At 41.7% G+C, this 25586-nt stretch overlaps 2 protein-coding genes across 2 annotated transcripts; both read left to right on the forward strand.

Annotated features, from left to right (window-relative positions):
- The first annotated feature begins 126 nt into the window (after positions 1–126).
- LOC311495492 (cytosolic 5'-nucleotidase 1A) lies at positions 127–8030 on the forward strand. The gene is made up of 6 exons (XM_084554961.1): positions 127–304; positions 2244–2357; positions 4340–4475; positions 4550–4672; positions 4974–5104; positions 5233–8030. Exons 1-6 carry the CDS (start codon positions 269–271, stop codon positions 5470–5472), a joined length of 780 nt encoding a protein of 259 aa, XP_084411087.1. The 5' UTR covers positions 127–268; the 3' UTR covers positions 5473–8030.
- Positions 8031–13020: 4990 nt separating this feature from the next.
- On the forward strand, positions 13021–25332 carry LOC311495691 (D(4) dopamine receptor-like). The gene is made up of 4 exons (XM_084555234.1): positions 13021–13290; positions 17967–18079; positions 22240–22829; positions 24929–25332. The coding sequence occupies exons 1-4, from the start codon at positions 13036–13038 to the stop codon at positions 25132–25134; spliced, it is 1164 nt and encodes a 387-aa protein (XP_084411360.1). The 5' UTR covers positions 13021–13035; the 3' UTR covers positions 25135–25332.
- Positions 25333–25586: the final 254 nt, after the last annotated feature.

Genomic DNA, 25586 nt, shown 5'->3' on the forward strand with positions numbered 1-25586 from the left:
TTTAATGGTCTAAATCGGACCGTGTTTCTCCACCTGACACAATAATCACTGCTGTGGGCGGGGTGGCCAGCGGCAGGCTAAGACGGAAGTGACGCCATCACGCTACGTTCTTAAAGTGAACGTCAGAGTTCGGAAAAGCGGAACCAAAACAGACAATCCTCTGTATCTGGTTTGTGGAGGCACTCGGAAGTGATTTAGTTTGAGAGTTTGCATCGGTGACGGTGAACAGGTCTATAGAGCAGCCTGTTATAACCGGCAGAGTTGCAGCATGGTCTCCACGGTCCAGAATACCGACGTGAAGCAGGTAAGACTCACCTGAAACGGATATTTCAATACAGCCCATGTCCTTATAGGCGTACACCATCTCTGATATTGGCTCTTTTCCAACTAGAGTTAGACATGTAATGGCACGCCTACAAAAACACCCACACCCAACTCTGGCAGGCATTACAAATGCCTCACTGAATTATATGCTGTTTTTCAAAGTTTCAATCCAGACTACATTCAAGTAACCCCACATTTTAACACCAGTTTTCCTCTTTTTTAATGTAACTTCACATAAATCTTGTAACTCGAAACAAGCCATGGATAAACCTTTTAAATCAAGAGTCACAGTCTACTGTCTATGCTTTAAACTTTCAAACTTCCTGCCATTGTGAGACACTTAATTCAGTTAAGCTTGTGTTAAAATGGCTGCAGTGTATGCCAAACGACACTGGAACTTACAAACTTAAAATACTACAGAAGTCATTAATTAACTATGAAATACTTCATTCATCAGTTTGCATGGTAATGCTAAAGTTGAATGTTTTTGGGGGTTATGAGCAGTGTATGAGCAGGTTATGAGAGATCCTGAAATACTACTCCAGCAGAGTAGTTCAACATAACTACAGGTGCATGGTGTTTTCTCATATACAAAAAAATCTACTAATACTGAAGTTAATGTATCTTTATCTATAGACACCATGTTTGAGTATTATTATTATTAGCATTGCATTTAATGGTAAAAATGAAATACATTTACTCTTTTACTGTACTCAAGTACAATTAGGGCGTACTTTACTGAAATACTTGAGTATTTATACACTGCCTGGCCAAAAAAAAAGTCACCACCTGGATTTAACTAAGCAAATAGGTACGAGCTTCCTATGGGATAATTACTGCATATGGTGATTATCTTTCAGCTGGCAACAAGTTATTTAACCCCAACTGATGCAATGAGTAGCTTCTCATTTCTTAAACAACCTTAAAGACACATCCTGTGGTTGTGGAAAAAATGTTAGTCTGTTTGAGAAGGGTCAAATCATTGGCGTACATCAAGCAGAGAAAACATCTAAGGAGATTGTAGAAACTACTAAAATTGGGTTAAGAACTGTCCAACGCATTATTAAGAACTGGAAGGATAGTGGGGAACCAGTGCATCAGGGTAAGAAGAGAGGCAGATGAAGTGATGCACCCATCATGCCTAGTGTCTACTGTACAAGCCTGTGGGGGCAGTGCTATGATCTGGGGTTGCTGCAGTTGCTCAGGTCTAGGTTCAGCAACATTATGTGCCCAAAGAATGAGGTCAGCTGACTACCTGACTATACTGAATGACCAGGTTATTCCATCATTGTTTTTTTTCTTCCCTGATGGCACGGTCATATTCCAAGATGACAATGTCGGGATTCATGGGGCTCAAATTGTGAAACAGTGGTTCAGGGAGCATGAGACATCATTTTCACACATGGATTGGCCACCACAGAGTCCAGACCTTAACCCCATTGAGAATCTTTGGGATGTGCTGGAGAAGACTTTGTGCAGTGGTCAGACTCTCCCATCATCTGTACAAGATATTGGTGAAAAATGAATGCAACACTGGATGGAAATAAATCTGGTAACACTGCAGAAGCTTATCGAACAATGCCACAGCGAATGCATGCTGTAATCAAAGCTAAAGGCAGTCCAATGAAATATAGGAGTGTGTGAGCGTTTTTTTTTTTTTTTTGGCTGGCGACTTTTATTTTGGTCAGGCAGTGTATTATCCATTACTAGTTGACTACAATTTAGAGGTAAATGGCATACTGATTTTTTTTTTATTTGAAATAATAGTTACTTGTCAAATTTGGATTTGTCTTTCACCCAGAAAAAGAAACAGTATGAGTGTTTTTTACCCAGGGCTCTCTCAAGAGCTGATTTCCACAGGCCTTCCTGTGATAACATTGAGCTCAGATGAAGGTATGGGTTCTGTGTCTCCTCTGCAGAAAGATGCTGACCATGCAGTGGTTGTGGCTGTAACATTTCATGCAGTGTTTGACTCCGGAGCCAGGACGGACGATGGCGTGTACGAAGAAGGCGTGGCCTTTCCTCTGCTGCAGGTTAGATATCATCATCAGCAACACTTTAGTTGTTAAAACTATTAACTGTGTTAAACGTGAGTAGATGAGTATAGTATCAGTCAAAAGTTCAGGCACACTTTCTCATCCAATGTTTTTTCTTTTAAAAGTTTGGTATACAGCTGCCTACAGTGAATAATCCTATTCAGCTGCCATTCTAATGGCAAGGACCACTCAGCTAAGGGAAACAACAGTCCAAAATTACTTTTAGATATGAAGGTTAGTCAGAAAATTCATGGAACTTTGAATGTATCCTCAAGTGTAGTCATAAAAACCATCTAACGCTGTGAAGAAACTGGCTCTCGTAAGGAAAGGAAGACCAAGAGTTTCCTCTGTCGGATGAGTTCAAAACAAAAAATTAGCTCTTTGGTTGCCATTGTGAAGCGCGGAGGAGGATTTGTGATGATCCGGGGGTGCTTTGTTGGTGACACTGTTGAGTACTTATTTAATATTCAAGACGCATTTAACAAGCATGGTTCCCACAGCATTCTGCAGCGACATGTCATGGTTTGCGCTTGGTGGTACCATCATTAGTTTTTCAACAGGACAATGACCACAAACACACCTCCAGGCTATGGAGAGGCCATTTGACCGAGAATAACGGAGTGCTGCATCACGTGACCTAAAACCCAGTTGGGAGAGTTTGGGACGAGATGGACAGTAGAGTGGAGGCAAAACGGCCAACAGGTGCTCAACACCTCTGGGACTGTTGGAAAACCGTTTCATGTGACTGCCTTGTGAAGCTGATGGAGAGGATGCCAAGAGTGTTAAAGGCTGTCTTTGAAGAGCCTAAAACACATAAAAGATATTATTTGTCTAATACTTTTTTGTTATGTAAAAAGAGTTTTTCTACATAATTCCATATATGTCCCTTCATGGTTTTGATGTATTCAGTATTAACCTTCAATGTAGAAAATAGCAAAGATAAAGGAAAACCACTGAATGAGAAGGTGTGTCCAAACCTTGGACTGGTACTGCAATTATCACCCAGCTCAGATGCCTCTATGTTATTGTGGTGATATTAAGTGATATCAGATGAGTCTTCTATTTGTTGTCAAGTATTTTAACCACAAAACTCTAAAACCTGTTGAAATACATCAGTGTGCCACATAGTGCAGCTCCGCTGTGTGACATGTACCTTTATTACCATAAACATCAACACTGCACTTTAGTTGGACTCGGTCTCACATACACCATCCTGCTGCCCCAAATACTCACTAGAGCATCAAATGTGGATTAGTTTGCACCTAAAAATGCTTCTTAACAAATGACCTCCTGTTTGAGTACCTGAACCTAAGTCTAAGCTTTGTACGCCTAAATCTGAGCAGTTTTTTTCCGGAGCAAGTTTTCTTTAGAGACCTCTGTGCCCCTGAGAAACGCCCCCATAGTATGATTCTGCCACCACCATGTCTCACTATAAGGAGAGTGTAATTTTATTATTACTGTTAGGCATACTCCTAACAGCCTGTTTACTTTTACTCAGAGGCACTTCTTTCTAGATGCTCTATTAAAAGACCTGATTGCTAGAGGGTTTCATTCTAGCGGGTTTCTTCCATCTTTCCAGAGGATGTCTGAAGCTCTGGTAGAGAGATTGATAGGTTGTTGTTTGTTGCTCCGTGACCGAACCCCTTATTGACACTTTACACGAGCCGGGTGGAGTCCAGTTAAGTTCTCAAGGTTTATCAAAGCAAGCAGGATGCCTCTGACAAAAATCTGACAAAAGACCAGACCATTTGGTCTGAAAACCATTTACTAGATAGATTAATAAAGGGTAGAAAAGGTAAAGCAGCTGTATATGTGAATTGTTTTTATTTATTTCTTGGAGCAGGAAATGATGTGATAGGTTGATACAGTAGAGTCATAAAATACTGTCAAATGGAATATGTGAACAGACATTAAAACATGGAAAATGTTAGTAAAAATTTAGATCTTAATTGAATTTCTATCCCTGCTGATCGCTGCAGGCGCTGCAGAAAGTGAATGAGCGCCTGCTGGAGAAAAATCCCGCCGAGTCTCTGCTGTTTGACGTGGTTCTGATCACCACCGACAGCCAGCAACAGCAGCAGAGCTCCTACATCACCAGCAGCACCAGACATTATGGTAATGTAACTTTAAGCGCCGGGAGTTGGATTACACTGGCTTCCTGTCGTCATGTCATCACTGCTCTGTTGCAGGTCTTGAAGTCAGCAGGTTCTGTTTTTCCAGCGAGGAGGATTTCACTGAGAGTCTGCTGAAAAATAACGTGCAGCTCTTCCTGTCGACAGACGGCAATGAGGCATTGCAGGTGTCACAGAGAGGTTAGGAAGTTTAAGTCTTCTGTCATTTATTACAGTTGTGTGACTGATAGGTTTCCTAATGGGCTTTTAATGCCACAGACAATTCAGAAAAGTCACAAATGTGTCAATGTGTCAAAAATGCTACTTTGAGCTAAATACTAAAGTTTTTAACAGCTGAAAATGTCAGACTTTGCATTTCTAAGATACTCCTCCTTACAGCTCACAGTTTAACCATAACTGAGAGTATCTGATTTAATTATTGATGGACGTCTAAGTGTTTGTAATCATGGAAGGTGAATGTTTCTTCTTCTAACTGGTCCAGGTGTTCTCACGGCGCTGCTAGGTGAGTACACAGCCTCCTGTCCATCAGAACAGCTCAGAGTTCTGTTCTGTGGGGACCCTGTCATCCGGCCAGATGCTGAGCCAGCGCCAGCGAGCACACAGGCTGCTCAGGTACAAACAGCAACATCCTCATAGTACTGTATGCCATCTTTACTTTTTGTGGTACTAAGGATCTTTCCAAAGCTTTGCGCCCAAACACCTGACATTGTCAAAGGGAGATTCATGTTCTTGCTCCGTAGAACTTCTCAGCTCAGCTGGGTGAGATGCGGCGGAGGTTTGGCATGTTCGACAGCCCTCTCAGCATCGCCCTGGTGACGTCACGTGGCGGCAGGGACAGCTGCGGCAGCGCCCTGCTGACTCTGCGCTCCCTCGGCGTCAGTGCAGATGAAGCGTACTGCCTGGCTGGGGCCCCGCGTAGTCCCATCCTGTCCCTGCTCAGACCTCATTTCCTACTCAGCAGCAACTTCAGCAGCCTATAGGACTGATGACACCGTGACCGTGGCTGTCATTGGAACAATCTGCAAAACCTCAGACTGAGCACAAAGTTTAACTTCCGTTAACTGGTTGATCTTATTCAGCCTTAAAGAACCAGTGAGGGATCCAAAGTGAAGTCCTGCCCAGGTAAAGTGTTACATTAAAGTGGCAACAGTGTCATCCAATTTATTAATAACGGTTTAAATGCTATTTTTGATGCTTGAAGGGGATGATTGAGGTGAGAGTTAATTTCCAGGGATGTATAAATAGTATGTGGCTATGCAACAACAGCAGTATATAAAGTAGTATATTAAATTCAGTTTATGCTGCTGACATGCTGTGTCTATGTGTTTCAAACTAAAGAAATAAATATTAGAGTACAATTCAATTCAATTCAATTTTATTTATATAGCGTCAATAATAATACAAATCGTCTCAAGACGCTTTACAAAACCCGGCCTGAAACCCCCAGAGCAATCCTGAAGACAACAGTGGCAAGGAAAAACTCCCTTTTAACAGGAAGAAACCTTGAGCAGAACCCAGCTCATATGGAGGGACCCATCTGCCTACTGCCCAGTGTTTAATTGTATACAGTATGTTAAATATTTCATGTTTTCAATGTAATATTTTTATTTTATATTTTGTTTTCATTTCTAACCCAATGCAGTAAAACACCATTACTTTTATTCAGGATTGTGTCACATTTTTCACTCAATCAGGAACAGCGCCATAACCCACTCAGAACTCAACAATAAAGAAAGCGTTGACAGTGACAGTACTGACATAAACTGAAAAGGGATGCTTTACAGAAAGGCAGAAAGGTCTGGAGGTAATAACTAGGAAAACGTGAAGAAGCCTTGAGCAGAATCCAGTTCATGTGAGTGGACCCATCTGCTTGAAGCCAACCAAACAGAGATAGAAATGGGAAAAAAAGAGCAAAATTCATACACCAATCAGGCATAACGTTATAACCACCTTCCTAATATTGTGTAGTTCTCCTTGTGCCTCCAAAACAGTTGTGACTCATCAGGGGATGGACATGGGCCTTCTGAGGGTGTCCTGTGGTATCTGGTAACAGAATGTTGCTAATTATTATTAAGTTTTGCCTCTGGGGGATGCTACGCTATATATGGAGAGATGTGACTTCAGTTAAACATAAAAAAAGACAATAAATAAATGCAATAACAATAAATAAAATAAATGCAAGATATGATCTAATCTGCTACAAGTACAAGTACATTCAGATAATAGATGAGTCTTAAATAAAAGCCATGGCCAGTACTGGGGAACAGATTAGTGAAATCAGTAGAATGAGTCATGTCATACTTGCTTCTCTTCTACTGATTTTTTTGCTGTGATGTTTGAAGTTGGCCAGCAGGTGGCAGCAGAGAGATTCAGTCAGCAAAACCTGCATGGCATCCTTCTGGAAGAGATGGCGAACAAAAATTAAGGACATGAATTTATTGCTGATTAACACTTAAATGATAAAAAGACCAAACAAGTGCTTGTACATATTTAAAAGTCCAGTTAAATGTGAACTACATAATACACTATAATAGCTGCAGTTTCAGTAAACGTTGACACTGTCCCCACCTTGAATTAAAAAAGAAATTGTGTTCCTCTTTTAACTGATCTCAAAAAAAAAACTGTTGATACTGTTTGTCATAAAGTCCTACACAACAAACTACAATCTGCGTAAAACTCCCCTCAGTTGGTCCAACTCATATTGAACAAAAAGGAGTCAGACTCAGCTGATACTGCTCAATTCAGCAGTAATGGAGTACCACATGGCTCTTTCCTTGGTCCGTCACTATTTATACTATATATGAAAAACTTTGTCACTCCAGCTCAGTTGTCCAAAATCCATTTCTTTAAAGATTATAGACCCAGGACTTATTTTGTGTTGCAGGATTAATGAAGGTAGTATGATTCAGATTCACTTGGTTCTTTCCAGTTATCTTCTGATTTTAACTGCAGGAAGGACTAAGATCATGGGTTTAGTTACCTAAAACTAGAAAAAAAACTATTCTGCTGTCATTTTTGGTTTATTCTTCTGGGCACTTTAGATTACGGAGATATTCTTTGATATTACACACAACGGGATGGACATCACACACAGGAAGAAACATTTATCTCATGATATGAATCTATAAAGGTGTACTGTTAAATCTTCCAGACTACCTCACATCTCTGCACAGATTAAATTTGGTAGCAGCAAAACACAATCAAGTTAACCTTAGATGTCCTTTATGCGTCCCCACTAACCCTGTCAAAACTGGTTTCTGCACCTTTTGAATGGAATGAACTGCAGTCGGCCCTCAAGCTAGATCCTTCCATAACCCTTGGAGAGTTTAAATCATCATTCATCATGATGTTTTTCCATGACTAACTGATTTTCCTTTTGGTCTTAGCTACTGTATGCTGCATCCGTATGTCTGTTGTGTAATGGTCTGATTATGCCTAATGTTCTCGGGAAAAGAGATACATGTATTTATTAGTGCCACAGCCTCATGTGCTCAGATGAAGTCATTGGGGGAAATAAAACAAACGGGGGAAAAACTGATGTTTTTGTCATCTCATCAAATTAAAATGCATCCAGTGAAATCAAGCAGCCCGATGCTGCTGTGCGTTTCTGACAGTCCTGTATCACCTGAATGGTCATGCACAGAAAACACTGTTTTCATTAGTCTGAGTGCGGTTTCTGAAAATTGCTGCCTTCATCATCTCTGCCTTCTGATCACAAACACATCTTTAGAAAAAAAAAAATGCTACTCTGGAAGGTTGCATTTATGTTTCTGGCACAGCCTCAAACAGCAGCAAGCGTCTTCTGTGCACAACTTTAATTCAGTCTAATGAACACTACACTAAACTAACACGTTAAATTTAATTTAAAAAGCTGTGTTCATTTCATTTCTCTGAACAGTTCCTGACAAGTACTTCAAGAAAAAGATTTTTTTGTTCTTCCCTGTTTTCTCTTCTCTCCCACTCTTAAGTAGGTTATGAGATTCCACTCAAGCATAGTCCTTAATAAGGCTGTTATGGTCACTGAGAAGGCTGCACTGGTTCTTAAGGTGGTTATGTGGATCCTTGAGCAGGTCTCAGAGGTCCCTTAGTAGGATCTTTGGCTTTTGTTGGGTGGTTCTTGTTATCCTTGCAAAGATCCAAGTGATTTTTGAGGAACTCCAGGTCTTTGGTGGTGGCCTTTCATGTGGTCTCAATGTCCCAGTGGTGTTTGAGAAGAATTACTTCACGGGGAATCTTCTGGACTTGATGAACTGAGAGTTTTCTTGAGAATGTTCCAGGACTCCTTAAAGAAGTCCCAGAGGTCTCGTAGAGGTTGTAAGACTCATTCAGTGGGTTCCAGTTATCTCTTTCTCAATTTTCATTCTTTAAGGTGATACTATGTAGGATGTACCAGTGGACTTTAACAGGAGGATCTATACGTTTCTTTATTATGACTGAAAATATACCAATTATTCTTGAGGAACAACCAGGGGTCCTTCTAGAAGTCTGCTGACTTTGGAGCAAAATTATAGTTTTCCAGGAAATATCACTATTGAAACTCTATGGATCTTGTACTCACCACCTCCGTTGTATGAATTTGGTTGGAAACAAAGACTTGTGCAAAACAACTGGTATTGTATTGAGTGAAGCAACACAAACCCCATTTTTTCAAAAGAAATGAACAGAAAAAGTGGTAATATTGTAATATTCTGAATCCAGTACATATTCAGACAACTGACAACCACATATACATACAGTATAACAACATCTGAATAATGTGACCAGTTATGCTGCTGCAACTCCCACGATATGTTGTGGTACATAAACTGATTAAGTCGACAGTAAAATCCACATCATCTCACAGGCAGACATCAACGGGTTGAACTGCATTGCTCATGAAGGTGATATTGTCACGATGTGTTGCAGGGAGAAGGGAAGGACCCAGATGAAAGAACAAGAAAAACAACTTTAATGAAACTTTCTAAAACGATAACAGTCCAACAAAAGAATCAGTTCACGGGAGAAATTAAGGCAAGGAACAATCCAAAAAGAAATGAAGGCCAAGTCACGCAAAATCCAGGAGACACAACCAGAAAACACGAGCAGAGAATGGGAAGGAAACGTATCCATCAATCCCTTCTTCATTTTTCATTTAAATTTTTGATTGTATTGTTTCTATGCTTGCTGACAGTATACAGGGAGATGTGCAAATTTAAAGTAATGCAGAGTCACAATAAAGGCAAAATACGCCACGTTCAAATATACTGGAGATCATTAGAATATTAGAGCACATTTGTGGATTATATGTGTCATTAACTGGAGTTAAATGTCAGCATCAGACTGTTCACCGTCCAGACAACCGACCTAAACTTAGTCTACATTGTACTTGTATTGCATAACTGACGTGATTCCAGAGACAGATGAGAAGAATGCCTGCTGATGTTCTGTCCTTGTCCCTAGAGGTTAGCATAGTGTCACTCATAAGCTGATCCATCAACGCTGCAGAGAGCAGGACCTCAAAATCCAAAATCACAAGGTGAGTGTCCAGGCAGTCATTAGTGTTTGTGAAGAGGAGGCTAGGACCAAAAGATTGCTCAGGGAACACAGATAACAACAGAGCAGGAAAGATGAAATGTATATTAAAATGTTTATTAAAATGATGCAACATGAAATGATTTGATCGCCAACCAGCTTGATCCCACAACAGCTGGCTTGGCTGCCCTACGAAACAGTCTGTCTCCTTTTAAACGTTGAATATCTGTAATCACCTGAATGTCTAAAACAAAAAGATGAACCATTAACTAAAAAAGGCATATGTATGACACAGCAAAGATCCTCACTCTTTTCTTTCCTCTGCTCCTTCTGCTCTAAGCCACAGGCAGGAAGGTCAGGAAAGAGGGACGTGATGGAGCAGGAGGAAGAGGAGGAGGAGGAGGAGGAGGAGGAGGAAGATGTTGAAGCATCTGTTGGATCCTGAAGCAAACTGAAGGGCAGTGGTAATGCGGGAAATGACGTGAAAAAAAAAAAAAACTGTCGGACTGAGACAACTACAGCTGAGCTCTGACGTCCTGACAAACGCTCTGGATCTGAAAGAATCTCGAACTCCACAGCTCATACATCTGATTAACATAAAGCACAAAGTGGAGGACACCAGGAGAGCGATCGGTAGAGTTTCCCTGGGGAACTCAGTGCGGTTTCCATCCCTCTCAGACTTATTTTTAGCCTCCTGTTTGACAAGTGGAAGAGATTCTCATTTTCTGTCGAAGAAACTATAATCTGTTCCTCCCCTTACAAAAAATATTTTCATTTGTCTTTTTTGTTTTGAATTCACTTGTTTCTGAAGAACTTTTCTTTCTTTGATGCTAATGCTAGGACCACTGCTGTGACCACCTCGTAACACAAGTACTACAGCAAGCACCAAATAATGTGTGGCCAAAAAATACCCCATATCTCATGCCATTTCTGCAGAATCATCAGCTGCATGGAGACCCCTTTTGTGTTAGTAAACATGGTGGGCGGGGCTTAGCTGGAGGCAAAACAATCCACAGGAATATGTTAGTTAACGCTGACTAGCAGGTTGTGTTGCTAGAAACCAAACTTGCATCAGGCTTGGGTTATTGTGAACCGAACCAACAGCTACGTCTTGACAGTAAGGGATAAGTAACCTACATCTCGTATTTGTCGACCATGAAGTTAATTACATACCTGTTAAATGACATAGTTAGATAGGCTAATGAATATACTGTACCTGTGGAGGCTATCACACAGGCTAATGGCTAAGACGCTAATGTAAAAGCAAAATGTTTTTAGCTGTGCGCAGACAAGCAACTAGAAATGTATCTAATGCGCTAATTTGTGATTAGCCGGCATGACCAGTCTTTATAGGAGTAATCAAACCTACAAAAGACAATATTTTATTTATTGTCACTGGACACAAGTATTTTTGATGATGGCCTCGGTCCAATCATTTTGTTTTATCGTGTCTCGATCTTTTTGACAGCTGAGTGAGTTCCCCCGGGCACATTTTCAAGACAGCAAGACAACAAGATAGATACTATTACTACGCCTTATACTATATACTTTTTGAACTATGGGGCTTTTGCCTCCAGCTAACCACCATGACATAGTCAAGATAGAGGCCATAAAAGGTGTTGATCCACAGATGTCCTGATTCAGACTGAGGCAGCCACTGAAGTCCACTGCCAGGTTCATGAAACCAGAATGAGATGACCTTAACTTTGTGACACTGATAATTATCCAAACTTAAGAAAGCATTCCTTACATCAGCAGCTGCAGTCTGGACTGTTACGGTATAGGACCGTAAATTTATGTTGCTGATTTCATATTCTGATCCTACCAGCTGCTGTGTCAGCAGAGCAGGAGATCCTATGTTTCTTCAGCTGTGCAGTTCTGATGAGCCTGCGCCCACTGTAGCCTAACATTTCTGTTTTTGGCTGACTGGAGCAGAACCCAACATTGTCTAGTGCTGTTGTAACCTGTACACCTCAAGGTTGTTTGTTTCCAAGACAGTTCTCTGCTCAGACTGTTGCCATTCAGTCAACTCCAAACAGTGAAGTCATTCTCCCCCGACCTCTCTCATCAAATAAACCTCTCCATTACCACTGTATGTGTTGAGGCTACTTTTACTTGAGGGAAATCTGAATGCAAAACTTCTCATATTAACTATATGTGAACTGTCTTTTTACTACTTTCACTTATCTGTCAATTTCCACCACTAACTAATCCAAACTGAACAAAATAACGTCCTTGGTCAAAACGCCTTAAAATAATGACTTCCTAAGTATCATGGGATTAATAATGAAATATACCGTTTGACTCATATTTATAGACAGCTCTACAAATTCGCATCATATGGTAATTGTTGATCTTCAGCTCTAACGTATTTGTGATGTCAGTGACTGGTAAACTTGTGGATATTTCTTGCAGCGGGCTGCCCCACGCACACGCGCGGGCACTGATGACAGACAGACAGATGGGCGAACTGTGTATCGTGCTGGAGCTCAAGGGCTGAAGGACACTGTAAAGCGCAGCTCCTAAGCGGCTTTAATTGGTTAATTTGGCCCAGTGGCCTTTTTGCGAGCTGCAGGTAAACACACCGGAGCTGTGAACGCCCGAAGCCTGACATATTCATCGCTGTCCTGGTGGTCCTCACAGCGTCTAACAGCGCAAACGTGGGTTTCTTATGAACCTGGAATGCTTTGGGGATTTTACTTAATGCGTCTTTGGTCAAACTGCTACAAAATGCTCTTTGCCTAAGGACGGGACGTTATCTTCTATTTTAGATTTAGATGTATATTTACATCGTAAATACAAAACTCTGACTGTTTTTCTTCTGTTTTACGCGGAGGACTCTTGCGTAAAGTGCGCACCGGAGCGCGCTGGAGCTCCTCAGTAAAACCTGCTAGAGTCTTTAGTCGGTTCTCTGTGACTACAGATGAGACCACAGTGCGGGAGCCAGAGTCTGGCCGAGCCTTCATGAGAGTCCGCTGGACGCGCTGCTGTGGCTCGGACCGGTACGGACCGACGGCGGAGCCGCGGCGGAGATGGCTGCCAACCTGAGCGCGGGGGCAGCGGCTGCAGAAGCGGAGGCGGCGGCCGGCACGACGGGGTACAATCTGCTGGCACTGTTGTTCGGGGTGCTGCTTATTGTGGTGATCATCTGTGGGAACATGCTGGTGTGTCTGAGCGTCTTCACCGAGAAGGCGCTGAAGACCACCACCAACTACTTCATCGTCAGTCTCGCGGTGGCGGATCTGATGCTCGCGGTGCTCGTACTGCCGCTCTTTGTCTACTCGGAGGTGAGTTCCCCCGGAACACACTGTCTTTGGATACAGATGGAATGTCCTACATGAGGCTGATGTCTTAAAAGGCCCAGAAGTAAAGTGTTAACAAACTGACCTCACAGCTTTATAAAGCTTGGCAACTCGGGGACACCCTTTTAAATTGGGAGTCTTTAATCCAGATGTCAGGTCACTATAAGAAGAGCAGGTGGTGGTTTAAACTTGTTACTGTGGGTCACCACATTACTTTCTTATTTTTTCTAATCATTTCTTGAGACAGAAAACCCTTAAATATACTTATAGACTGATAAACATTCATTTATCCTAGAGACCGCTCGAAAAAAATTTTCATTTAGTTAGACTATGGTGGTAAGATGAAATTTGGCAAATCATTTGAATAAGAAGAAAGATGCTTTTGTTTGAAAAGACCTCAATAAAGAAGTACCTGGGCTGTATTTTCCATTAAAGCACACAAGAGGTCTAAATATATTACAAATGCATTAATGATCATTTTAATTAAAGATTATTATCATGGCTATTAAGGTTACAGACCACTTTAAGAACTAACACAGCCCTAATGATCACATTGAGTGCATTGGAAGAGTGTGCATCACTCTCTGCTTCATTGTCCTATCAATTAGCTGAAGCTAATTATGAACGAGGCAATCTCACATTAGACTGAGGTTATCAGTGTTCTCTGTTCACCAGATCTGCAGCAACACCAGCCCATTCCATTAATTAATGGATCAGTATTAGGCTGGAATACATTAACGTGTAATTTATGCATCATCTGCTCGCTTTAAAGGGTTTGAAGGGTTAAGAGCAACAGGAGTTCTTGGTTCACAAATTAAATGCAATCAGCTTAAACACTAATAAACCATTAAGACTCTTAATACATCAGAACTGATACTTAAAATGCACATTGCAGTACAGTGATCAGCCATAACATTATGACCACTGACAAGAGAAGTGAATAATATTGATCATCTTGTGACAATCCAATGTTCTGCTGGGAAACTTTTGGATCTGGCATTCGTGTGGATGTTACTTAGACATGTAGCACCCACCTAGACCAGACCAGGCACCCCGACCCCATAGCAATGACACTTCTTGATGGAGTGGGTCGATCCACAGAGGACGTTCCCCTCAACCCACAGGACCCAAAGGCCCCCACTAACAACATTCTGTTACCAGACACCACAGGACACCCTCAGAAGGCCCATGTCCATACGCTGATGAGTCACAGCTGTTTTGAAATCACAAATCACACATAATGTTATAATGTTATGCCTGATCAGTATACATAGGTAAACTTATAGTATCCAATACTTCATTAGTGTTCCTAAAAACAAGCGTTTTATCTGCTGCACAGAGAAACAATGGGGCATGTTCAAACTCCAAATCGATTTGTTGCTCAGCCTGTGATCAAGGTCTAGTGAACGTTCGTTCTCACATTTCAGGTAGGGTTTTGCTTTTCTCACCAGAAGATATTAAAAACATAAACACTCATAGAAAAAAAGCCTTCAAAACAGTGAAAGGTATTAAAAAAAGAGCGACAGCAAGAGCAGGGATAAATAGAGTTGTGCTGTATCAAGGGGCCCCTTTGTGCTCATGTAACCTTACAAATGCACTGCACATGACGGACTCCTCCCACAGTCCACAGACATGCTTGTTAGGTTAATTGCTGATTCTAAATTGACCAAAGGCTTGTGTGTGAGTGTGACTGTTGTCTTGTCTCTTTGTGATCCGCCTGTGATAGACTGGTGGCGTGTCTGGTGACCCTTAAACGCTGTACCCTACCTCTCGCCCAATGGCTGGGATGGGCTCCAGATACATTACAGATAATGAATGCATGAATTAAAGATGCAACTCAGCAGACAGTACTGCAAAAGATGATTCCTCGGCAGCACAAAATAAAGTAGATTCAAAAACACCCAGACTCTTCTCTTCAGGAAAACCTTTATATCTGCCTTCAGTTGTAGCAAACGTACCACTCCTCAGATCCACATCTCCTTCCATTAGTTCTCCAGTTGTTTGTGGTTGTCTCGACAGTATGCTGCGCTGAATATTATTTCTGAAAATAAGTCAGAAAGAGAGAATATTGTGGCAACAATTGTAGAGTGTAATAAATGGAGGAAAAGTTCAGAGCGATGTTTCTATGTGACACAAGGCAGGTTTGTAACAGTCAGTGGAGGTTTTGGGTTTGACCTGGTAAAGAAGCTGGAGACAGGGCCTGTATTTATTAAACACTACAGAAGTACCTACATCCACTTTACTCAGTGACGTTGTTGTTCAGCATGAACATATAGTGCCACTAAGTAAACCCTTTGGAATTATTATGAACAAACTGTTTTACTAATAACACACAGAGAAGGAAGCTGTTACTGGGAAGTGTTTGTTCGAGAGGAACACATAGCTGTACTTTGTGTGCTGTGAACATCTAAAAAAAACAAAAACAAGGATGGATTGGGTTTTTCTGTGCTTATTTCATTTTTAATTGTATAGATTTGATTAATTGTAATAGTAATTCTTTAATTCATTTCTATTTATATTAATTCTTTAACTGTTTGTGAGTAACAACATACGTTTTTTTTAATTATTATTTATCAATAAGTGCTTTGAACAGTTTAACATACATTTTATTTAAAATCATATCTTTTTTAGTCATTTTATGTTCATTTTATTTCATATTAATTTTAATTCATACCCTTCATATATGTTTGCTATCATATATTTCATAGTTTTATAGTTCCTTTTTAAATGTATGTAGTTGTTTTGCATTTTCTAGATTTTTATTGGTTCATTGACTGAACTCCCTTTCTTACGTGACTTCAGTGTTTCTAAACTCCTGTCTGCGTTCTGCAGGGAAGCAGCACGTTAACGGTGGAGTGTACTGGCCCCTTAAACGTCAGCTTTAAACTCCAGCTGACCTTCAGGGGAAGCCTCACCCTCTTATACAGTAGCCCCACCCCTTCTGTGACATCATCGGTCAGCCTCCGATTGACCTCATGTCACAGCTGCAAATGACACTGAAACTTCCCTTTATGTTCACTTTTCATCCATGAAATCCAACTTGACTTAACTCAGTTTTGCCCTTGTACGGTCTCTGAGTCTTTGTGTATGAGGGCCCGGAGAACAACAGCAATAGACAGTATGTACATTCCTCCTGAGGTTGGCTTCCATCCCAAGCCAGAGGTCAGCTGGGGGGCCCCACAATCACAATGGATGTTTTAATCAAAACACTGAAAACACTAAGTCTATGTTTTAGCTGAGTATTTGACAGTGTTCAAACTTTGTTCTCACATAATCATTCTGTCCATCTGTTTATACATTCATCAAATTGTCCTGTTGTCTTGTCCCTCTCAGATTATCTGTGTGTATTTTGTTTTTTTATTGTGACTGCCTTAACAACACAACATTAAAACCACTGACAGGAGAAGTAAATAACATTGACCATCTTGTGTCAGTTCAATGTTCTGCTTGGAAACTGTTGCACCTGGTATTCATGTGGATGTTACTTAGGGCCCGTCCACACTGAAACGCAAAAACGCCGAAACGCAGAAGTTTTTCATCGTTTTGGCCTTTCGTCCACACGTATCCTGTAAACGCATTGCCCTAAAACGCACTTTTCTGAAAACGGGTCCCAGGGTGGAGAAATTCGAAAACGCGGCTCTTGCGTTTTCATGTGGACGGCGAATACGGGGAAAACGATGACGTCATCGCCACACTCCCGAGCAGCCTTCCACATCCCGCGAGACGTCTCGTAACAACATCAACAACAATGGCGGACTACAAGCTAGTTTTCATGCTGGAGAAGATATTGAGCCTATTAGGGTTACTAGGGCAAAATATCACGCTCCTGTGCCACCACGCTGAGCAAAAAAGGCGATTTGTAAACAGCGCTGAAGATTTGTGCGCATGCTCCGCCTCTTCCTCTCCGTTTTTGGTGAATTTCTGAAACTGAAACAGCGCCACCTATAGGCCTGGAATATGAAGTAGCGTTTTCGGTCGAGCTAAAACGGACCTGTGTGGACGCGGATATTTCTTGAAACGATGATCGAAAACGGAGAGGGAAAAGATCGTTTTCGTACGTGTGGACGGGCCCTTAGACATGTAGCACCCACCTAGACCAGACCAGGCACCCCCACCCCAAAGCAATGACACTCCTTGATGGCAGCAGCCATCCCCAGCAGGATGCAGCCTGACACAGACACACACACAAAAATGGTTTAGGAACAACTAAAAAAACATGAAGAACAGCACAAGGTGTTGACCTGGCCTCCCCAAACTGATCAAGTATCTGTGGGATGATCCACAGAGGCCCCTCCCCTCAACCCACAGGACCCAAAGGCCCCCACTAATAACATTCTGTTGCCAAACACCACAGGACACCCTCAAAAGGCCCATGTCCATTCTCTGATGAGTCACAACTGTTTTGGAGGCACAAGGGAGACCTACACAATATTAGGAAGGTGGTCATAATGTTATGCCTGATCGATGTATATACCACATATATCCATACATATACACTTATGTATATATGGTACCTGAGTAAATACATTTACTCAAGTATTATGCACGTTGACACATCAGGTTCATTTTCCTGATAATGCTTGGACTGTATTTTACCCACCGTTGGGTAAGTACAATATGAGAACGAGTAAATGTGCTGAGTATGTTTCTGTGGGTTTCAGTTCCATGATGGCGTGTGGACCCTCAGCACCACCCTCTGTGATGGTTTGATGACCATGGACGTGATGCTGTGCACTGCCTCCATCTTCAACCTCTGCGCCATCAGCATCGACAGGTCAGTGTTCGCCTGTACAGGTACACACAGCAGATGAGGCCTCACTGCAACAATACAGTAAATAGTTGGAAACACTGATTTGCCCATAGTTGTTTTGTTTTTTTCTTTGTTTTTTTTTTGATAATGCTGCTATAGGAAAAGTTCATGGTGTCACCGGGATCAGTAGGATTCATCCTGTGGTCCATGTGGTCAAATGTTTCACTGAAGACGGACACATTTTATGCAACAAAACTATGAACACTGCCCTGCTAGCAACTCTGTAAAGCTGCATGCTAGCGATACCATGCTAACATGCTTTCAGCATAGACTGGATACAAAGATGGATGCACCAAAGTTTCACCTCACTCACAGGTTCACATTAGAGGCAGTTTGTTGTCGAGGGTTGCAGCTTATGGTCTGAGTCAAAAAAAAAACAGTGCCTTGACCTCCTACAGGAATGTCAGACAAGATGCTGTGCAGTTGATTAAAAGTAAGAGGTCAAACATAAGCCATAACTCAGAGATTCAGTGTCATAACTAGAGTTTTAATCGGCCTCATGTCAGGGTCACTGAGGAACATGCAGCTGATCAATCAGACCAGAACCCCGCGTTGCCTGTCAGGAACCACAAAGAACACAGTTGTAGCTCCATCTGCAGGTCGCGGGGTCGGACACTTACACCACAAGTCACACTGATGTGGAAATATGATGACGACCTTTTGTCTGACTCCTGTAAAAGCTCCAAAAGAAGAAAAATCTGAGCAGACGCAACAATTTAACAGTCCAAATGAAGGATGTGTCTGGGGTGATGAACCGACAGCTTTGCTCTGTGCTCGTTAGTTTGACTCAATGAGATTACCTGAGCTCTTGGCTGATGTTGAAGGATGAAACCCTGAGCTGAAAACCCAGACCGCTCTTCAAATCTGATGTCCCGACTCCAGAAAATATGATTACCTTACAGACCGATAGGGAGCAGTGAGGCTAACGTTGACTAATGGTGATGACTCAAAGGATTTTCAAGCAGCATTTAGAGGTTTAACTGTATGACAGAGTCTGAATAATGCAAGAGACTGAGCAGGAAACCGGTCCTGAATATCTGCAGAGTCCACCCGCTGCTGATATCCACAAGTTGAGGAATTAAATCTTCTGGTGTCTCATGCAATTTGCTGTCATTCATGCATGAAAGACTGACTTTAGATAACCAGGAGCTCGAGGGCTGAGTTGAACCTTGAGCCACAGCTTTGAATGAACTGATTTCTTGTTGGAAAGTGAAAGAGATCAGTAGAAATTGCACTGAGAAGGTCGATACCACTCTATCTGTCCATTACAAACCTACATTGGAGCAGGCTGAACAGTTATTGGCACAAAGGGCTCAGGTAGACTGGAGAATGGAGATGGTGCTGGAGAGGAGTTCAGAGTGCTGGCTGGTGGTGTGTCCAATCACGGTCCAGTCATGTAGAGTAGGGACCAATGTCTGGATTTAATGAAGAGTGTACCATGGGGCATGTGTTACAGACCTGAGAATGGACTGATGCAATGTAACTGCCTCAAACTGAAAGCTTCTACAAGTAGAGGAATAGATGGTGCCGTGGAAAAAAATGGGGTGAGGCAGGATTTGACCAGGGGCATTGCAGAACTGGCAGTAAGACAAGGTCTGTCCTTGATCATGAAACCTTGGCATGATTAGAATATTTTTCTTTGCCAATCGGTGTTTGTTGAGAAACCGAAACGCTCATCATTCAAGATGCCGAGCTATTTGTAGTGGAGTACATTTTTCAAAGGAACAAGTGTTAGAAGAGGTGGCATTTAGCTGTGAAGGTATATCAGAATACCGTGAACCAAGTCAGGCAGAGAGTTTTAAACCAAAGGGAATTAGCATCATATAAATCTCTGCAGTCTTTTCTCAGCTGTAAGCCAAGCACCCTTTAGGTGAATTAATTCCTTCTTCTTCTGCTTGGTTCTGGAACACTGATCCAGCAGCAACAATAAAAACAATGATTTCATTATAGGGCATGTTTCAAATGATAGAGGGAAAAAATGCCTACATGCAGTTGGATAGTCCTACAACCAATCAGAGGCATTTTGTTTGTAAATTCAGATCTACGGCGTTCAGATGACATGCATGACTATGTCGCTGTTACTCACTGGAGCAAAAACAGTTCAGAACAGCGTGGCTCCACATCAACTGCACAAATGTTATGGGTGGGAAGTTGGGTGGACTTCCTGGCCAGAGAGTGATTCTTTTGCTTCATTTTCATTACAAGTAAAAGTCCAGAATTCGACTATTGCCAAAGTAAAAGTATAAATGTAATGTGCATAAAGTAGCAAACGTAACTGCTCCTCCGCTCTCTTGTGCTTCATCTTGTAGTCACAATATTTATTTATTATTTATTTATTATTATTCATTCATTCATTCATTCATTTTCTATACCCGGTTATTCCTGTTAAGGGTCGCAGGGGTCTGCTGGAGCCTATCCCAGCCGTCATCGGGCGAGAGGCTATTATTATTATTATTATTATTATTATTATTATTCTCTGGGTGTTGGGTATTTGGGGTTTATTTACTGCTTTCTATTCGTGTACATGCATGTCTGACAGTGCTGTATGCGATGGATATGTCAATTTCCCTGCGGGAACCTCCCAAAGGGATCAATAAAGTTGTCTGTCTATCTATCTATCTATCTATCTATCTATCTATCTATCTATCTATCTTGTAGATATTCTCTTGAAAAAGGTATTCTTTTTTTTTTCAAAGATTTATTTTTATTAACAGAAGCTAGTACAGGATATTTATGGTGTATAACAAGCAGCTACAATTCGTTACAATGGATTCAGGCGCGTTTTACAGAGGGAACATACATAAATGTTTAAACTTACAGATACACCAGAAAAAGGTATTCTTAAAGCTCAACCAACAGAGTCCTGCATAATGACACAGTTTTCAGGAACAAAGCTGCGTTTAATCAAAAGCATTATAATACTTAGTAACACAGATTAAGTTTTAATTCACCATAAAAGCATTGGTTTCAGTGGGCCTTATGGGATCTTGAAGGCGTCAGGGCACATGCACATGACACACACACAGCAGCAGTAGTGAAAGTAATTATAATTACACTATTAACTGCTGCGCTGCAGCAATTGCTGGGTTGAAGTGTCGTTAATGTTGTTAGTTCCAGCTTTGATTTCATCCTGCTCAAATCTTCCAGGTCAAAATTCAGCTCTGAAAAAAAAAAGGCCTGTGTATGTGATACATTTGGGAATCACATCGGAAGAAACGTTAAGACTGCTCTGATTCTGCCACTGGATGTCAGGGTGCAGATTTATTACAACAGAAAAAACATAACGCTGTTCTCAGTCTACAGTATAGATTGAATAGTGGTTTGGGATAACAATATGCTATTAATGATTATTTCATTATTATTATTGTATAACATTTGAATGACTTATCCCACATTCCCTCTCTTTTTAAAAGTATTTTTTATGTAATACATATACCTAATACCTAATACCTTCTATTGCAAAGCACCTTTTGTTCAATGAAGAATTACATGAAGTATAACTGAAGTGAAATAAATTATGAATGTGCAGTTCATGTTCATAACATCGGAATTTACATGTTGTTTGAATCTGTGGTGAATCGTTGCCACTCACAGTTCACAGTGCCAGTGTGAGAAATACCTCATGAAGTTCTCATGAAAAATTCATGTTCCCCAGAGGGATGAAGCATTTGGATTTCAGATAGTTCCTGAATCCATGTTTCACGAGCCAACATAGTCTTTCATACCCTTGAGAGATAAGGTGGTAACGGCAGTATTCATGTAAAAAAATACAGTAGACACAGGAGAAAGAAATGGGTAGTAGAAATGGTTTTATTATAGATGTGCACAATAATAATAATAATCAAAAGAAAATAGCATTTATGAATATCAGTGTTTTACCTAACATACCTTAACATAAGAAATCCATTGACCTGAAATGTGATCTTGCTTCTCAGAGGATGAACCCTTTCAGCACAATAACCTTTGCCCACCACCTACACCTTCAGGAAATAAACAGTTCTCTGGCTGGTTGTGCTATATAGCTGCTTGGTTTGCTGTCCTGACTGTGCATGCCTGTAGGGGTTTCAAGTGGGTAGTCAAATTCCTCTAGGAGTAACTTGTGAGATTTCTCTCACCTGTTGCAGGTTCATCGCCGTGTTGATTCCACTCAACTACAACAGGAAACATGTGGACCTGCGGCAGACGGTGCTGCTTTCAGCCACGTGGATCCTGGCATTGGCTGTGGCCTCGCCCATTATTTTTGGAATCAACAATGTGCCGGGGCGTGACCCCAGTGAGTGTAAACTGGAGAACAACGACTATGTTGTTTACTCGTCCGTGTGCTCCTTCTTCATCCCCTGTCCCATCATGCTGCTGCTGTACTGCGGCATGTTCCGCGGCCTGCGACGCTGGGAGGAGGCACGTAAGGCCAAGCTGAAGAACAGTATCCAGGCCTGCCGCAAGCTGCAAGAAGCCGCTGCCTCGCTGCCTCCTCTGGCCTCCCTGCCACCGCCGTTGCCACCCATCATAGAGCGGGAAATGACAGATACTCCAGATGAGCCGTCCACCTTTCCACCCCCAGACCAACCCTTTCATTCATCGGAATACAAAAACTGCCCAGTGCCAACGGTGAGCTTTGCTGAGATCAAGTTCAATCCAGAGCCTCGCAAAAGGAAGAGGGCCAAGATCAACAGCCGGGAGAGGAAGGCTATGAAGGTGCTTCCTGTGGTTGTGGGTGAGTATACTTCATGTTCAGCAGCAAGAAAGAGCAATTTGTCAAATGGAAAGTTATTATATCCTAAACAGGTTTATCTGTGTAGTAGAAATGTGTGGCCTGTGATTAAAGAACATATCATGAAATAGGAAGTACAGTCTTTAGTTTGAAGTAGAGATTGAAAAACCTCCCTAGATGACATTGTGCAGGACAATGAAGAGTGAGGCAACATGGAGGGACTAAGATATACAGTACTTAATTGTATAATTACAGACATTCTGCCCCTTAATGCTGTTATTAACATCCCCAATGCACAAGGCTGGATTAGAAACAGGCCCAAGTTTTAATCTGGTCCAATCTGTGCTGTGGTACTAACAGTTACTTAAATGTGACACTGATGAATGCCACCATGTGAGTTCCACTGAAGAGTCATGAAGTGTCACTGAAAATTCAAAAGTGGATGATATTGACATCCACACCCTGCTTGGACGAAAAGGGCGACAAAAGTCAGCAGCACAGAAGCTCCCACAGAGCTGGATGACTGTGGGTGCCTGAACGCCTCACTGGCACCTCTGATGCCTGTTCCGAGGCGCTAACACATCAGTTGAAATGGGTCCGCCTATTAATAACCGCTAGCGTTGCTCCTAATGCGTACAAGTGCTTCCCTTTGGCACACAGAGGCTAATCTGAACCTTAATCTAAAATCCAATTATCATGTAAGACTTGGTCAGACATGCGTTTAAGTATACAGCTAACTCTCTTGAGTCTTTCTCATTAGCTCACCTAAGAGTTCAGGGTGCGTCCTGACGATAGACTGTATAGAATCAAATGTATCCGGAAGATTCTGACAGCTCTTCTTCATATATACATGCATCTGTCATATACCTGCTGTTGACTGTGGAAATAAATGTGGTCACTGTGAGGTCAACACGGTGGTTTGTAAGCAGGTGTCTGGATAGGAAGAACGGTCAGAAAGTTGGTATGCTAAGCATCAAATAGGTATGGTAGATATATACATATATATGTATTTTGTGGTAATCCCCATGTAGGTAGGTAGGACCTGTAAATAAGTAGGTATGAAAAAAGGTAATATTTGTGTGTTCTATAATTCAGAGTAGGTTTACATCAGTATACTGTGAGAAATAATTATAAAGCAAATCATTTTCTTACCAGCAACACTTTTTCTTGGCTTCCCAATGAGCATTTAGTATCCAAGTGTCCAATTACATTTGTGGGACAGTGCATGATTATGAAAGGACATCGAGGAAACTTACAGATATGAAGTCCATGTCATTTTGTTTCCTGCGTTCATCTATGAAGGTTTGTCTTTAACCTCTTAACTCTCTCCCTCTTTGTTCATCTCAGTTCCCAGCCCTCACCCTCCCCATCCATCTCTTTTCTTGTTTTCCTCTTCCATTTTCCTTCACAGGAGCCAGTTGGACAAGATGCCAAAGCTTCCTGAGTCACCTGAGTCTCACTCCCTGGGTTCCTTCACCATCATCCATCCACACATTCCAACCCCTTCATCCCTTCGTCTATACCCCTGTCATCCATCCCCTCGACCCTTCTCATCCCTACATCCATTTCCCTCACTTCCTTGCATCAATTAAGGCATGGTCTTTGTCTGTGAACTTTTTGTTACCAGACTCTTGTAATGCAAGTTTCAAGTGGACACAGATGTTAGATAAAAACCTAAACTTAGCACCAGTCATTTCGAACGGAAGAGGTCACTTGGTTATGTGGTGAACGTCTTCAAGAAAATGCAAACAAGTCACCTTTGCTTTTTCACATCTTCAAATTTGAATATTGTAGACAGAATTACGTCCTTTCTTACCTCAGATATACAACAAATCTTGCACTCACAATCTTGCACTATCGTAGGTTATCTCGTCTGTGCTCCCCTTCAGCAGTTCAGCCACGTGGTGTATTGTATTTTCAGGATTCTGGGTCAGGACAACTGGAGAAGCTTCCTGGCTTGCATACTGCAAAATATGACTGGACGTAGTACTGACACTTTTAGCTTACTGGCATATATTCTGGTTTACCAAAAAGTATAGTAGTATGACTATCAGAGCTCAGTCTTGGTATGTCTAATCTTATATTTTTTTCTCCTCGTAAAGGCGCCTTCCTCTTTTGCTGGACTCCCTTCTTTGTCCTCCACACAATGCGAGCTCGCTGTCAGGACTGCCACGTTCCTCCAGCCCTGATGAGCGTAGTGACGTGGCTGGGCTACGTCAACAGCGCTCTCAACCCTGTCATCTACACCGTCTTCAACACCGAGTTTAGGAACTTCTTCAAAAAGTTCCTGCACCGCTGCTGCCACTAGAACACCCGCTGCTGCATGGACGATTTTTTAAACGCACCAATGCTGCAAGACACGCTGCTGATTGTTCATTTACCTTCTTTAGTCTGTGTACAACGCCATGGTTTCTTTCCTCTGTGAGGTTTTTATTTTTCTACATTCGATGACAGCAAAGTTTGTTTGAGCTTCATGTTCCCTGTAGAGACACTTCAGAGGAACAAACAGTCCAGAGAGTCTGCAACACCTCTACGCCACACAGTTTTATATGTTGTAATTCATCTTTTCAGAATAAAAGTTTTGATTAAAAATGCTGATTGCGTGTTTGTGGAGTGATAAAAACAGTACAAGTTGAGAAACGGCTGTTAAGCATTGTGTGAACTTGTGTGGCGAGCGCTTGAATATAATAGCTATTCATATGTCCCAAGTCATAAGTCCCACACTACAGCTTTGAGGCTTTGTTGGCATGCAACTTCCAC

This window comes from Chelon labrosus, assembly GCF_963514085.1.
Source record: "Chelon labrosus genome assembly, chromosome: 11".
NCBI lineage: Eukaryota > Metazoa > Chordata > Actinopteri > Mugiliformes > Mugilidae > Chelon > Chelon labrosus.

What these genes read in the sequence shown, in the direction of transcription:
- LOC311495492 (XM_084554961.1), top strand. Translation starts at nt 269, where the DNA reads ATGGTCTCCACGGTCCAGAATACCGACGTGAAGCAG. An exon ending in AGAATACCGACGTGAAGCAG is followed by an intron (nt 305 to 2,243) that starts GTAAGACTCACC and finishes TCTCCTCTGCAG; the next exon opens with AAAGATGCTGACCATGCAGT. An exon ending in CAGCAGCACCAGACATTATG is followed by an intron (nt 4,476 to 4,549) that starts GTAATGTAACTT and finishes GCTCTGTTGCAG; the next exon opens with GTCTTGAAGTCAGCAGGTTC.
- LOC311495691 (XM_084555234.1), top strand. Translation starts at nt 13,036, where the DNA reads ATGGCTGCCAACCTGAGCGCGGGGGCAGCGGCTGCAGAAGCGGAGGCG. An exon ending in CGCTCTTTGTCTACTCGGAG is followed by an intron (nt 13,291 to 17,966) that starts GTGAGTTCCCCC and finishes TGTGGGTTTCAG; the next exon opens with TTCCATGATGGCGTGTGGAC. An exon ending in TGCGCCATCAGCATCGACAG is followed by an intron (nt 18,080 to 22,239) that starts GTCAGTGTTCGC and finishes CACCTGTTGCAG; the next exon opens with GTTCATCGCCGTGTTGATTC.